This window comes from Pseudophryne corroboree, chromosome 2 (assembly GCF_028390025.1).
Source record: "Pseudophryne corroboree isolate aPseCor3 chromosome 2, aPseCor3.hap2, whole genome shotgun sequence".
In the NCBI taxonomy this organism is placed as follows: Eukaryota; Metazoa; Chordata; class Amphibia; order Anura; family Myobatrachidae; genus Pseudophryne; species Pseudophryne corroboree.
The window spans coordinates 375,933,645-375,950,345 of record NC_086445.1 but is presented as its reverse complement, the minus strand read 5'-3'; the positions used below and the strand labels follow the sequence as shown (position 1 = coordinate 375,950,345).

Here is a 16,701-nt window from a genome sequence, read left to right as displayed (position 1 = left end):
TACGGGGGACCCCTACTCTTTTTGTCCCCCGTATTTTTGGCACCAGCACCAGGCGCAGAGCCCGGTGCTGGTTTTAAAAATACGGGGGATCCCCTGTCAATTTTTACCCCGCATTTTTAGAACCAGGACCAGCTCAATGAGCCCGAGGCTGGTTATGCTTTGGAGGGGGGACCCCACGCCATTTTTTTTTATGATTTTACCCTTCCAGCATTAAAAAAAAAAAATAATAATATTTTAAAAAATATATAAATAATATTTGTGCCTCCCAAAAAAAAAAAAAAGTACCTAATCCCTTCTAATATAAATAGATCTGCTATTCCCAAAAAAAAAAACACCAAAAAAAACATGTTTAAAATTTTTTTCTTTGTTTTCACCCTCCAAAGTGTGGCGGATTGAAAATGACGAATTTGCTGTCTAAAAGCACTGCTGTCGAATTTCAAAACTTGAATTGAATATGCTTTGGTCGAATTGCAGCACTTGTATCATTGCAGAAAAGTCGAATCTGCAAAAATTCGAATTTCAAAAAGTCGAATTTTGAAAGTCCGTTTTTTGGTCGGAAAGCACTGGATTGCATAGGGGAATTTTTTTTTTTGGCCGAAAATGACCCGAAATTCGACAATTTCGGGAATTCGACCACAATTGCATATACCCCATAGTCCATATCTCAAGAAAAGTTAGTCAAAAATCGGTGGTGCTGGGCTCCAGGGAGCTCACGGGAAATCGCAAGTGAAAATCGGGCATAGCAAGGATCTCACCGTGTGTACACACCCTTAGCTCCAGTGCCTGGAGGCGGGGCTATAGAGGAGGCGGTGCAATGCATCCTGGGAACAGTCAAAGCTTTAGCCTGTTGGTGCCTCGGATCAAGATCCAACTCTACACCCTGATGTTATTCCCTGTGGAATACCAGTGTACCCCGCTGCAGAAATGTCTGCTTCTGCAGATATTGTGTGTAATACACTGCAAAATATCTTACAGTGTATGGCCATGATATATACTGGGTGTCAGACTCTTAGATAAAATGTCTTATCTGTCAGTGTATGCGGATTCAGTATGATATCTCAGCGATCAAGAGACAGACGCTAGGATCCCGACAGCAGAATATCGGCAGCCAGTGCAGCATGTACAGTCATGGATTCACTACGCTTTGGTCACCCCAGGGTTATATACCCCCTCGGGTGGTGGCGTGGACCACCATCCGAGTGGGGAACCCAGGCATGGGCAACTTGAATGCCCCCCAGTGTATGCACAGCATTAATTCCTCCCCCCCCTCCTTTCCCCAAGAAATGCAATATCTACTCTTATTTACAAAATCCCTCCATAGATTACTAAAACAATCCCAGCAGTGACCTACGTCAGTATCCAGATGATAGGTCAACAGTACATATGTCGACCCCGAACAGTCGACATGGTCAAAAGGTCGTCATTTAAAAGGTTGACAGTGATTAAGGTCAACATATACAAAAGGTCAACATGAGAATTTTTTTTGGTTTTCTTTTCAACTTTGTCATAATTTACCATCCACCGGGACTACAAAAGGTAATAGTAACCTTGCTCAAATCGAGGCGAGCAAAACAAGCCATGTGGTACACTAATTGGAGTTACATGCGGCTTAAAACGGTAAATGGCACCCAAAAAAAAAAAAAGTAGTGTAGACCATTTTCACATCGACCTTTTGTCTGCGTCAATCTTTTGGACCTGCTGATCTTTATAGGTGGCTACCTTTTACATGTCAACCACATGGGGTTGACCCATTGACTGACACTCCCTATTTAAAACATCCTTTGATCAAACTTTACACAGTGCTGCTTCTATTGAATTTTCTGCTTTGTCACATTCAACTCTCCCATTCTTGCATTTTCCAAACATTCCCTAAAGACAGACCATTGTAGGAAGGCCCATTCCCTCAATCTGATTCCTAATCCACCTCTCTAAAGGTGCGTACACACTAGATGATATCGTGTAACGATGTGCCTGATTCTGACACATTGGTCACAATATCATCCAGTGTGTATGCACTAATTCGCTAACGATGCAGACATCGCCAGTGAGGGTCATGCTGCCGAAATGCAAAATGGCCCCTGCTCCGCCCTCCCCACACTGTTCATAATTGCCGGCAACTGCAAGTGTGTATGCACTTGCAGATGCCGCCACCTCCGCTGGGTACGGGGGCTGATGACAATTGTTTGCGAGTTGTCTAGTGAATATCTATTAAACATTGTCCTTTATTTAATATAGCTCCTTTTAACAGCCATTAGAATAGACTCAGTTGTCAGTGACATCTAGGCTTATGCAAACCTATAAAGACACAGATTTCATAGTGATAGGATTTGAGACTGAATTAGCCACTGCTGTGACCTCCCCTACCCTCTCATTACCTCCTCCGTCCCACTTCCAAGACTTCTCCTGCATTGCTCCCCACTTAATACTTCCTCACTCACTTGACCAGACTCCCCACAATCTACAATCTTTCAAGTGCTCCCTCAAAATTCACCTGTAACCCTATTCTTCCCTCATAAGACTACTCAAGTATATTCCTTTAGAATTGTCCACCTGTGCTCCACTGCTCCTGTCTCCACCAACCTCTAGAATATAGATTGTGAGCTCTAAAGAGCAAGCAGGTCCTCAATACCATACATGTGCCCTTATTTATCAATGAGTGATAAATTGCACCAGCCAATCTGCTCTTAACTGTCATTTTTCAAACACAGCCTGTGACATGGAAGTTAGGAGCTGATTGGCTGGTGAAATTTATCACTCATTGATAAATAAGGGCAATACTGCCTATCATTTGTACCCATTGTGTTCTCAGCTGCAATTTTAAGTATCGCTACTCTGCTACTTTCAACTCGTAAGTATAGATCATGTACTTGTTATGTGCTACTTGTACCAGTTATACGTGTAACTGTATCACACATCTTGCTTTTAAAGTTAACTTTGTTTACCGCCCAGCACTGCAGAAATTGTGGCCCCATATACCTGCCCTGAGGCTGTGCCAGGCTGGAGCAGTGTATGACATGCATGTGCGATGTGTATACTAAAGAGGAAAAAGTTTATACAGCGACTGACCGGCAAACAAAAGATGAGAGAACACACAGCCCCCATACACTGACGGCACACGCTGGACACCCGGCTGTTACTTCCTCCTATGCCGGGCAGCACGACCCTCCCACGGGAGACATTCACTAACCCGGGCCGGCCTGCCCCGTACCATCAGCGGCAGCACACATACACACCGCAGCCAGCCAGTAGCGGCGCCCCACTACTGTGTGCGAGGGGAGAACACTTCCTGTACAAAGACGAAGGCTGCTCATTGGTCAGTATACAGTCACGTGACCGTCGGTGTGGTGTTCTCTGGGACTTGCAGTTCTACTCTCTTGAAAACATATTAGATGAAGCGCTGTGAGCAGGGCACGGTGCCCGGGGCTGGCGTGTGTACGTATAGCTTGGCATACAGAGCGCGGCTTATCTGATTCTGCTGTGTGTACGCATGTGTGAGAGCAGCTGTGCCGCATAGCAGGGTACAAGTTTCGAGGTTACGCGGTACAGCGCCGCCCCTGGCATCAGTAGCTGGGTGTGTGAACCTCCCCAGCTGGCAGATGGCTATAGTAATGGGAGGAGGTGATTGCGTGTAATGATGACCGCGCTCACCTTCTCTCCTCAGACACCTGCTGCTGCTACCTGGAGGGAGGCACCGCTACCTGGTAGAGAGGCACTGACAGGGCTGGCACATAATGGGGCTCCTGGGAGCAGGAGAAATGAGAGTGCTGAGTGGGGGAATGTCTACTGAGCTGGAAGCCGCCGGGTTCCTGAAACAGGTATCTCCTCCTCGGTTAGTTCTAAATCCAAGTTGGAGAAGGGACCTCTGACGTCACCAGGGGAGGAGCCATGGCCGAACAGGCAGATGTATTAACCTGGAGAAGGCATAAGGAAGTGATAAACCAGTGATAAATGCACCAGCCAATTATCCCGTTAATCTACATATTGGAGCCGATTGGCTGGTGCGTTTATCACCTTGCATTTATCACTGGTTTATCACTTCCTTATGCCTTCTCCAGGTTAATACATCTGCCCCAGGGTACCCGAAATTTACGCTCGCCACCGGGTTACTAAAGGTAAAAGTTGGTGGCGTGGATAGTAGAAGAACTATCCTGCTAGCCTAGCTCCTCCCCCTGGTGACGTGGCTCCCCCCTGATGTCATAGGTCCTTTAGGCCACTTCATTCTAGCATCTACCTGTCATCCTCTGTGTGTGTGTCACATCCTCTGCTCTGCTCATCATGTACCCTACACACTCAGTGTAATACCCCTTTTTCACTAGCTAAATTTACCTGTGTTTTCGCATGGGGGCGCGCATCGACACAGCTTTTTTTAGTAAGTGGAAACGGCTCAACACGGGTTGAGTGACCCGGGAATCCTACCCGGATAGCTACCTGGGTAGAACACGATAATGACCCTGGTAAGTGTGCAGTGGAAACAATCATTACCCGTGTTTTCAGACCCGAGTAACGCTCTGAGACGCTGATTGGTGCTTCTGGGGCACAGGAAGATGATGTCATCCCTGGGAGACACGCTGGGCACATGCAGGCACCGCAGCAGCTTGCAAACAAACGCGGATGCATGTCGCTGTGCACATCTCTTGCAGCAGCTTGCAAACAACACTACGCTGGGCACATGCAGGCATTGAGGCAGCTTGCAAAAAAAGAAGTCACGCTGGGCACATACAGATATTTCTCTAACGTCCTAGTGGATGCTGGGGACTCCGTAAGGACCATGGGGATAGACGGGCTCCGCAGGAGACATGGGCACTTTAAGAAAGAATTTAGGTTCTGGTGTGCTCTGGCTCCTCCCTCTATGCCCCTCCTCCAGACCTCAGTTTGATACTGTGCCCGGCCCCAGAGCGAGCTGGGTGCTTTTCAGTGAGCTCTCCTGAGTTTGCTGAGAGAAAGTATTTTGTTAGGTTTTTTATTTTCAGGGAGCTCTGCTGGCAACAAACTCCCTGCATCGAGGGACTGAGGGGAGAGAAGCAGCCCTACTCTCTGAAGCCAGGTCCTGCTTCTTAGGCTACTGGACACCATTAGCTCCAGAGGGATCGTACTCAGGATCTCACCCTCGCCGTCCGATCCCAGAGCCGCGCCGCCGTCCCCCTCGCAGAGCCGGAAGACAGAAGCCGGGTGAGTATGAGAAGCAAGAAGACTTTGAAATCGGCGGCAGAAGACTCCGTTCTTCACTGAGGTACCGCACAGCACTGCAGCTGTGTGCCATTGCTCCCACACACCTCACATACTCCGGTCACTGTAAGAGTGCAGGGCGCAGGGGGGGGGGCGCCCTGGGCAGCATTTGGACCTCCTTTTGGCAAAAGTAAACATATATACAGTTGGGCACTGTATATATGTATGAGCCTCCACCAAGAAAATGTATATTTAAGCGGGACAGAAGCCCGCCGTCGAGGGGGCGGGGCTTCTTCCTCAGCACTCACCAGCGCCATGTTTTTTCTCCACAGCACCGCTGAGAGGAAGCTCCCCGGTCTCTCCCCTGCTTTTACCACGGTAGAAGAGAGGGTTTTAAAGAAGAGGGGGGCACCTAATTCGGCGCAGATAATAACAGCGCTACTGGGTAAACATTAAATTGCTGTGTTTTTTCCTGGGTCATATAGCGCTGGGGTGTGTGCTGGCATACTCTCTCTCCGTCTCTCCAAAGGGCCTTGTGGGGGAATTATCTTCAGATGAGCATTCCCTGAGTGTGTGGTGTGTCGGTACGTGTGTGTCGACATGTCTGAGGTAAAAGGCTCTCCTAAGGAGGTGATGGAGCAAGTGTGTGTGTGTGTGTGTGTGTGTGTGTGTGGTGTCTCCGTCGACAACGCCGACACCTGATTGGATATGTGAAATTAAGTGCTGAGGTAAATTTATTGCACAAAAGATTAGAGAACAGACAGGGAATCTACCCATGTCTGTCCCTATGTTGCAGAGACATTCAGAGTCTCACAACGCTCACTATCTAAAATAATAGACACTGATATCGACACGGAGTCTGACGACTACGATAATGCAAAGTTACAGCTAAAATGGCAGGAAAGTATTCAATATATGATTATTGTAATGAAAGATGTTTTGCATGGGTGGTCTTCAGTATGCCGGCGGTCGGGCTCCCGGCGACCAGCATACCGGCGCCGGGAGCCCGACAGCCGGCATACCGACACTTATTCTCCCTCGTGGGGGTCCACGACCCCCCTGGAGGGAGAATAAAATAGTGTGGCGCGCCACCGTGCCGGTAGCGTGGCGAGCGCAGCAAGCCCGCAAGGGGCTCATTTGCGCTCGCCACACTGTCGGTAAGCCGGCGGCCGGCCTCCCGGCGCCGGTATGCTGGTCGCCGGGAGGCCGGCCGCCGGCAGATCGTAGTGAACCCGTTTTGCATATCACTGATGACTCATCTGTCCGTGACACAAGGGTACACATGTTTAAGGGGAAGAAAGCTGAGTTAAATTTCCCTCCTCTCATGAAGAAAAAGAGCGGGAATCTCCAGACAAGAAGCTGCAGCTTCCCACAAAGAATTCTCAGGGAGTATCCTTTCCCTACTAGGGCCAGGGTACGATGGGAATCTTCCCCTACAGTGGAAAAAGCTTGTCACGTTTACCCAAAAGGTAACGCTGACTTAACAGCTATCCTCAGGGATCCTGCAGATAGCATGCAGTAAGGGTACTTTGAAGTCCATTTACACACATGCTGGTACACTACTCAGACCGGCGATTGTGTCGGCATGGGGTTATAGCGCTGTAGCAGCGTGGACATGGAGACCCTAGTATGTGTATACATATGTGTATGTATATATAACATGCCCAAAGAGACATTAGTCTACTGGGTTCTAGAGTCAACGCTATGTCGATTTCTGCTAGACGTGTCCTGTGGAACATGCACAGGTGATGCCGACTAAAAGAGGCATATGCAAGGTTTACCTTACAAGGCTGAGGAATTGTGTGGAGAAGGGCCCTCGGACCTGGTCTCCACAGCTATAGCTGGTAATTCTGATCTTTTGCCTTATATTCCCGCACAGCCTAAGAAAGCACGACATTATCAAATGCAGTCCTTTCGATCACAAAGCAAGAAAGTCCGAGGTGCGTCCTTTCTTGCCAGAGGCAGGGGCAGAGGAAAGAAGCTGAGCAACACAGCTAGTTCCCAGGAACAGAAGTCCTCCCCGGCCTCTACAAAATCCACCGCAGGACGCTGGGGCTCCACAGGCGGAACTAGGCCTGGTGGGGGCACGTCTTCGAAATTTCAGCAACAAGTGGGTTCACTTCCAGGTGGATCCCTGGGCAATAAAAATTGTGTCTCAGGGATACAAGCTGGAAGTCGAAGAGATGCCCCCTCACCGATACCTCAAATCGTCCCGACCAGCTTCCCCCCACGAGAGGGAAATAGTGTTAACTGCAATTCACAAATTGTATCTTCAACAGGTGGTGGTCAAGGTTCCCCTCCTTTAACAGGGAGGGGGTTATTATTCGACCATGTTTGTAGTCCCGAAACCGGACGGTTCGGTCAGACCCATATTGAATTTAAAATCCCTGAACATATACCTGAAAAGGTTCAAGTTCAAGATGGAATCGCTGAGAGCGGTCATCGCAAGCCTGGAAGGGGGGGATTTTATGGTGTCTCTGGACATAAAGGATGCATACCTTCATGTCCCCATTTATCCACCTCATCAGGCGTACCTCAGATTTGTGGTACAGGATTGTCATTACCAATTTCAGACGTTGCCGTTTGGTCTCTCCACGGCACCGAGAATATTTACCAAGGTGATGGCGGAAATGATGGTACTCCTGAGGAAGCAAGGGGTCACAATTATCCCATACTTGGACGATCTCATAAAGGCGAGATCAAGAGAGCAGTTGCTGATCAGCGTAGCACTTTCTCTGGAAGTGTTACGGCAACACGGCTGGATTCTAAATATTCCAAAGTCGCAGTTGGTTCCTACGACTAGTCTGCCTTTCCTGGGCATGATTCTAGACACATGACACTGTTCAGGAACCTATTAAAACCAAAACAGGTGTCAGTGCATCACTGCACTCGAGTCCTGGGAAAGATGGTGGCATCATAGAGGCCATTCCCTTCGGCAGGTTCCATGCGAGGACCTTTCAATGGGACGTACTGGACAAGTGGTCCGGATCACATCTTCAGATGCATCGGTTAATCACCCAATCCCCCAGGGCCAGGGTGTCACTAACCTAGGTTGGGGGTGTTGTGAATTGGGGGGTTCTTCCGATGGTAAGGAAGCGGAACCACAGTTGGGTTGGAACAGGGATGGCCTGATATAGGTCTTCCTCATACAGGACTCTGACAGTAAGGCTTGATGAAATTATTGAAGAACTTTATTGCAGGAAAAGGACAACACAATGTCACATAACAGAGAAGAAACGTATGGAGAAATGTCCAGGAAGTACTTGTGAGTGATGGTAAAAGATACTGGTGACTGAAGAACTTATGAGTGATGGTTTTAGAGACACTGATAATTTGAAGAACTTGAGAGCGGTGGTTAAAGACACTGATGATTTGAAGAACTTGAGATCAGTGGTTAAAGACACTGATGATTTGAAGAACTTGAGAGCGGTGGTTAAAGACACTGGTGATTTGAAGAACTTGTGAGCGGTGGTTAAAGACACTGGTGATTTGAAGAACTTGTGAGCGGTGGTTAAAGACACTGAGGACTTGTATAACTTGAGAGTGAGGGTTAAAGGACACTGAGGATTTGTATAACTTGAGAGCGAGGGTTAAAGGACGCTGAGGATTTGTATAACTTGAGAGCGGTGTTTAAAGGCACTGGTAACTTGCAAAACTTGAGAGCGGAGTTTAACCTGCAGCCCACGCTGACTCCAAGAAGCACTGGTGACTGCAGCGCAGTGGAACCCGGCCGCTGCTGGGAACGCTGGAAGCTGTGCAACAACTGATACCTGGAAATGCCGGAGACGCTGGGATATTACTGCAGAGAGATCCGCCGAGAACAGGAGCACTGGCATCCACTTCAGGGGAAAAGACGATACTCAGGCGCCGAGGCTCTGCCCGGCGTCTGACTTTGAATCTTCCGCCTCCGCAGGATTGGCGGAACAGTCTGACGTCACCAGTTCCCCGCCCACGTGATGCCGGGTGTCATGGCGGCGCCCCTGCCCCGGGGAACCGCCGGGAGCCGCGCCAGCCAGACGCCGGAGCCCGTGGACCACCGAAGGCGGAGGCCGCAACACCGACCAGCAGGCACGCAGGGGTAAGCGCGGTGAACGCCGCCTCTGGCGTGTGACACAGGGTGTCTCTTCTGTGGTGGCTGCAGAGCGCTCACCTTCTAGAGGGCCGCAGATTCGGCATTCAGGACTGGGTCCTGGTGACCACGGATGCAAGCCTCCGAGGGTGGGGAGCAGTCACACAGGGAAGAGATTTCCAAGGTCTGTGGTCAAGTCAAGAGACTTGCCCTCACATCAACATCCTGGAACTAAGGGCCGTATACAACGCCCTGCGTCAAGCGGAGAACTTGCTTCGCGACCAACTGGTTCTGATTCAGTCAGACAACATCACCGCAGTGGCTCATGTAAACCGACAAGGCGGCACAAGGAGCAGAGTGGCGATGGCGGAAGCCACCAGAATTCTTCGCTGGGCGGAGAATCATGTAAGCGCACTGTCAGCAGTGTTCATCCCGGGAGTGGACAACTGGGAAGCAGGCTTCCTCAGCAGACACGACCTCCACCCGGGAGAGTGGGGACTTCATCAGGAAGTCTTCTCACGGATTACAAGTCGGTGGGGACTGCCACAGGTGGACATGATGGCATCCCGCTTCAACAAAAAGCTACAGAGGTATTGCGCCAGGTCAAGAGACCCTCAGGCGATAGCTGTAGATGCCCTGGTGACACAGTGGGTGTTCCAGTTGGTCTATGTATTCCCTCCTCTTCCTCTCATACCCAAGGTGCTGAGGATAATAAGAAAAAGAGGAGTGAGAACAATATTCATTGTTCCAGATTGGCCACGAAGGACTTGGTATCCAGATCTGCAAGAAATGCTCACAGAGGACCCGTGGCCTCTTTCTCTAAGACAGGACTTGTTGCAACAGGGGCCCTGTCTGTTCCAAGACTTGCTGCGTTTGACGGCATGGCGGTCGAACGCCGGATCCTAGCAGAGAAAGGCATTCCGGATGGGGTCATTCCTACGCTGATAAAGGCTAGGAAGGACGTAACAGCTCAACATTATCACCGTATATGGCGAAAATATGTTGCTTGGTGTGAGGCCAGGAATGCCCCTACGGAGGAATTCCAGCTGGGCCGTTCCTTCATTTCCTGCAGTCAGGAGTGAATTTGGGCCTAAAATTGGGTTCCATTAAGGTCCAGATTTCGTCCCTATCCATTTTCTTTCAAAAGGAGTGGACTTCTCAACCTGAAGTTCAGACGGTTGTAAAGGGAGTGCTGCATATTAAGCCCTCTTTTGTGCCTCCAGTGGCACCTTGGGATCTTAACGTGGTGTTGAGTTTCCTGAAATCCCACTAGTTTGGACCAATCAAAACGGTGGAGTTGAAATATCTCACGTGGAAGGTGGTCATGCTATTAGCCTTGGCTTCGGCTAGGCGTGTGTCTAGAGTTGGCCGCTTTGTCACATAAAAGCCCCTATCTGGTTTTCCATGCGGATATAGCAGAATTGCGGACCCGTCCATAATTTCTGCCGAAAGTGGTTTCATCCTTTCATATAAACCAACCTATGGTGGTGCCTGTGGCTACTACTGACTTGGAGGATTCCGAGTTGCTTGATGTGGTCAGGGCTTTGAAGGTTTATGTAGCCAGAACGGCTAGGGTCAGGGAAACAGAGTCTTTGTTTCTCCTGTATGCTTCCAACAAGCTTGGTGCTCCTGTTCAAAGCAAACTATTGCTCGCTGGATCTGTAACACGATTCAGCAGGCTCATTCTGCGGCTGGATTGCCGCTGCCAAGGTCAGTTAAGGCCCATTCCACTAGGAAGGTGGGCTCTTCTTGGGCGGCTGCCCGAGGGGTCTCGGCATTACAGCTTTGCCGAGCGGCTACTTGGTCAGGTTCAAACACTTTTGCAAAGTTCTACAAGTTTGATACCCTGGCTGAGGAGGACCTTGTGTTGCTCAATCGGTGCTGCAGAGTCATCCGCACTCTCCCGCCCGTTTGGGAGCTTTGGTATAATCCCCATGGTCCTTACGGAGTCCCCAGCATCCACTAGGACGTTAGAGAAAATAAGATTTTACTTACCGGTAAATCTATTTCTCGTAGTCCGTAGTGGATGCTGGGCGCCCGTCCCAAGTGCGGACTTCTGCTGCAATGCTTGTATATAGTTATTGCTTCAATAAGGGTTATGTTATGGTTGCATCAGGGTTGGACCTGATGCTCTGTTGTCATACTGTTGACTGGTTGTTATAAACTCGTGTTATACGGTGTGATTGGTGTGGCTGGTATGAATCTTGCCCTGGATTACCAAAATCCTTTCCTTGTACTGTCAGCTCTTCTGGGCACAGTTTCTCTAACTGAAGTCTGGAGGGAGGAGCCAGAGCACACCAGAACCTAAATTCTTTCTTAAAGTGCCCATGTCTCCTGCGGTGCCCGTCTATCCCCATGGTCCTTACGGAGTCCCCAGCATCCACTATGGTGTTCTGTTTGCACTTTTCTCTTTTATATTGTTACCTCAGAAAATGTGCGGCAGTGGGATCCAAATATTGGGGTTACCCTGATACCTGCCAAACATTAGGGCAGGTGTCTTCAACATGTGGCCCTCTAGCTGTTGTGGAAATACATAGCAAGGCATGCTGGGACATGTAGTTCCACAACAGCTGGAGGGCCACATGTTGAAGACCCCTTGCGTTATGGGGCTTTTTACAGAGTGTTCTGTTTGCACTTCAATATTTTATATTGTTACCTCAGAAAATGTGTGCCAACTGTTTAAAAAGCAAACATATAATAACTTATAACTTTTGAACAATTTTTATAACAGAAATTGTAGAAAACAAAATAAACACAAAACTGCACACAAAAACTTGTCTGTCTTCTCTGTCTACTGTAACATTGAGGGAAGATTGACTGCAATGGTGGCCCTTATGCACTCGCTGGCTGTGTCATGTTCCCCACCAAGCCTGGTGCATCATGTACAGCGACCCCCGCCCCATGATCATGTACATTCCACTCGGGGAGAAAGTTTTCCTTTTGTATCTCACATATATTATGGAGAATGCAGCAGGCTGCTACTATATCTGGCATGATTTTCTAGTCCACATCATTCCTCTTCATGAGGCAGCGCCAGCGTCCTTTTAAACGCCCAAACGCATTCTCTACTGCCATACAGGCCGAACTTAGGGCATGGGTGTATGATGTCTGTTCGGGAGATAACTGAACATGCTGGGTGTAGCCCTTCATCAGCCAGCGCTGTAACGGGTATGCTGCATCACCGATGAGGTGAACTGGGATGTCCACACCATCTACAATCACCGATTTCTGTTAATAAAATATTAATATAGAAAAGAGGTTTACAGAATAATATATATATTTTCTGCTGCTATTATATTTATCATATAAAATCTAAATTAAAAACAAAAACACAATATACACAAACCAATGTGTGTTACTTCACATCATACATTATAGCTGAGTCTGTTAAATACTGTAAATCAATGTGTGCTAATTCACATAAATCGTAGTTTAGCCTGCTAGAAGCTCAAAGAAACCAGACTTCCTAAAAATGTTATAATGTTATTAATCTGTGCATAGCAATGCTGTCTATTACAGTCTCACTTCTTTTTGCTACACTTGTTGCTAGTTTCCTTGCTATACTCAGCGTAACCAGTTCTTTAGTCCTATAGTTAAAAGTCCCGTTTTTCCTTATCCTGATTTCAAGTAAAAGGTGATCGTGCAGTATTAGTTAACAGTCCTGCAGTGTCAGTCCTCCGTTTTTCATAAGAGTGTCCAAAAAATAATAAAAAAATAAAAATGAGCTTAAGGTATCTTTTGCTCGGTCATACAGAACCTGTGCATGTTCCAAAGCTGCCGCTAAAATGCTTGTTCTTCTTTGGGCGTCCCCAGCTGAAGTCTCCTCTCTCTTTCCTGACCTTGCCGCTTCTGGTTTTTCCTTGTGACTGCGGAGAGGTGCGCTCGTTCTTTCTTGCTGACAGCTTCGGACACCCTGATAAAGCCCTGATAGGGCGAAACATGTTGGACACACCCCCTACTATCAAAGGCTGTTTGTAGTGGGAGAGCGGGAAGAAGAATCTGCAACGTCCAAAGCTGTCTGAGTAGCTCTAAACTTACTCAGCCCTTGCAATCACTTCAGCCTGTCAGGTCCCGGAATTGACGTCAGACACCCGCCCTGCAAATGCCTGGACACGCCTGCGTTTTCCACCGCGCTCCCAGAAAATGGTCAGTTGACACCCAGAAATGCCTTCTTGCTGTCAATCACCTTGCGATTGTCTTCTTCGTAAGGTCCCACACTGCCCGGCATTTCCCATCGCCGGGCAGCGACGCGCCTGCACATTGCAGTCGCAGTGCATGCGCAGTTCAGACCTGATCACACTGCTGCGAAAAACTGCAGTGTGTGTGATCGGGTTAGAATGACCCCCAAAGTACCAACCAATCAACTCCAGTCAGTTAACAGACAGCGGAGTCTATTTACCCCATTAGGAGCTGATTGGCTGGTACTTTATTTCTCTCCACTTTATCACTCTCTAAGGCTTAGTACATCTCCCCCAGAGAGCCAGGTAGTCTCAGTGCTACCTTTCCCTTTCATACCATCATTATAGCAGAATGGGTGACATTTATTAGAGCTGGACTTCAGGGACGTGGCCTTCATTAGGGTTTTGTTTTCTTTTTTAAGGGCTCATAACTTATACCTGTACCTCTTTTCCACTTAAGTCCCGGGTCTGAGCTGACATTTGGAACACAGGGTCTTATTCAGGTTGAGTCACTTATGCGATCCAACCCGCAGTTTCTCGATGGTTGGAAACTGTGCAGGAGCAGGACCTGTCCTGCGCATGTACAGAATAGATCCTGCGATTGCATTGTAATAATGCGAACTCCTCTACATGATTGACAGGCAGAGGTTTTTGGGGGGTGGGGCGAGGGTGGCTGGTGTTGTTGAAATGGGGGCATGTCACCCCCGTTTTTCGGGAGTGGTGAGGCCAATTTTCTTGGTCATGCACGCCGTACTGCGACTGCTAGTCTAAGTAAGCTCAGGCTTACTCAGCCTGCAGTCGCCAGAACTGCGATCGCATTGAAGTGTACAGATGGCAAATGCACGATGGAGGTGGTATGCACCTCCTCCAGCATTTGCATTGTAAAGGATTGCATTTGCAAAGCTGCTGCGAACAGCTTTGCATTTGCAATCCTTACTGAGTTACAGTTCCAAACCGGGACAGCTCCATTTCCACCACAGAGCTGATCCGGGTTATGTCAGCCTAACATACCACTATTGTGAATGGTGACTAAAATAGCCAGTGAGTGGTAAACGTATGGAGGACTTTGTGTTGTGGGTGCTTTGACCATGGTGTAAGTGTAACTACGCTGATGACAGCGTGTGATTGGCTGCGCACTGAAACCACACTAAAGCTGCTGCAACAGTGTTTGGACATTGATTTTACACTGTAGTGGCGCACTCCTTTAACACAAATAAATAGTGCTTCATGCAAAGATATAAGGATCAAATAGAGTTGAGGTTACAATAAGATTAAAAAAGGGGCAGACTAGATGGGCGAAGTGGTTCTTATCTGCCGTCATATTCTGTGTATCTATTTTACTTTGTTGGTGAAGGTAAAGCTTGCTCATGTATATTTTAGTTGTGTAAAAAATAAAATAAAAATGAATGTACTACATTTGCATCCGCTTCACTTTACATTTTACATGATCCAACCCACTTGAGTATTATTATGTGCACTGTCTGGCCATTTAACTGTGATGTGTTCCCTGAGTTGGCAGTGATTTTTAGTAATTTCAAAACTCATAGTGAAATAAAACTTCCAGTTTTGGAGTCCAGCTACATCAGATGCGGGTACATCAAAGGGTGGAGCTGCAGCTTTAGATCTGTGTTTTTGCAAAATGCTGAATAGGTCACAAAATAGCAACCTTTTTTTCAGATGCATTTTGGCATCAGTATACGAAAGGATGAACATAAATGTAATTTCTCTAACGTCCTAGTGGATGCTGGGGACTCCGTAAGGACCATGGGGAATAGACTGGCTCCGCAGGAGACTGGGCACTCTAAGAAAGATTTAGTACTACTGGTGTGCACTGGCTCCTCCCTCTATGCCCCTCCTCCAGACCTCAGTTAGAATCTGTGCCCGGACAGAGCTGGGTGCATTTTAGTGAGCTCTCCTGAGCTTGCTAATAAGAAAGTATTTTAGTTAGGTTTTTTATTTTCAGAGAGCTTCTGCTGGCAAACTCTCTGCTACGTGGGACTGAGGGGAGAGAAGCAAACCTACTAACTGCGGCTAGGTTGCGCTTCTTAGGCTACTGGACACCATTAGCTCCAGAGGGATCGAACACAGGAACCTAACCTTGGTCGTCCGTTCCCGGAGCCGTGCCGCCGTCCCCCTCGCAGAGCCAGAAGACAGAAGCCGGCGGGTTGAAGCAAGAAGACGTCAAAATCGGCGGCAGAAGACTCCTGTCTTCATATGAGGTAGCGCACAGCACTGCAGCTGTGTGCCATTGCGCCCACACTAACCCACACATTCCGGTCACTGTAGGGTGCAGGGCGCAGGGGGGGTGCCCTGGGCAGCAATTGATTACCTCCTGGCAAAAAAGCAGCATATATACAGCTGGGCACTGTATTATGCATGAGCCCCCGCCATTAATTTTACACAAAATCGCGGGACAGAAGCCCGCCGCTGAGGGGGCGGGGCCTTCTTCCTCAGCACTCACCAGCGCCATTTTCTCTCCACAGCTCCGCTGAGAGGAAGCTCCCCAGGCTCTCCCCTGCAGATTCACGGTAGAAAGAGTGTAAAAAAAGAGGGGGGGCACATAAATTTAGCGCATTAATCATATATACAGCAGCTACTGGGTAAACACTAAGTTACTGTGTGATTCCTGGGTCATATAGCGCTGGGGTGTGTGCTGGCATACTCTCTTTCTGTCTCTCCAAAAGGCCTTGTGGGGGTCCTGTCCTCATATAGAGCATCCCCTGTGTGTGTGGTGTGTCGGTACGCGTGTGTCGACATGTTTGACGAGGAGGGCTATGTGGAGGCAGAGCAGGTGCAGATGAATGACGTGTCTCCGCCGACACCTGATTGGATGGATATGTGGAAGGTGTTAAATGATAATGTAAACTCCTTGCATAAAAGGTTGGATAAAGCTGATGCCTTGGGACAGTCGGGGTCTCAGCCCATGCCTGATCCTACAGCGCAGAGGCCGTCAGGGTCTCAGAAGCGCCCACTATCCAAAATTGTTGACACAGATATCGACACGGATTCTGACTCCAGTGTTGATGACGATGATGCAAAATTGTAGCCTAAAATGGCTAAAGCCATCCGCTACATGATTATAGCAATGAAGGATGTATTGCACATATCAGAGGTAAACCCTGTCCCTGACAAGAGGGTTTATATGTATGGGGAGAAAAAGCAAGAGGTGACTTTTCCCCCTTCACATGAGTTAAATGAGTTATGTGAAAAAGCGTGGGATTCCCCCGATAGGAAAGTGCTGATTTCCAAAAGGTTACTTATGGCGTACCCTTTCCGCCAACGGACAGG

The 16,701-nt window shown here is 48.3% G+C and overlaps 1 protein-coding gene across 1 annotated transcript in view; it reads left to right on the top strand.

Moving 5' to 3' along the window:
• The first annotated feature begins 3,489 nt into the window (after positions 1-3,489).
• Positions 3,490-16,701, top strand: part of LOC135020888 (uncharacterized) — a 106,854-nt gene continuing 93,642 nt past the window's right edge. Inside the window, exon 1 of the mRNA XM_063953213.1 lies at positions 3,490-3,815. Coding sequence (XP_063809283.1) covers positions 3,732-3,815 — 84 coding nt within the window. The 5' untranslated portion in view covers positions 3,490-3,731. The remainder of the gene's footprint in view (positions 3,816-16,701) is intronic.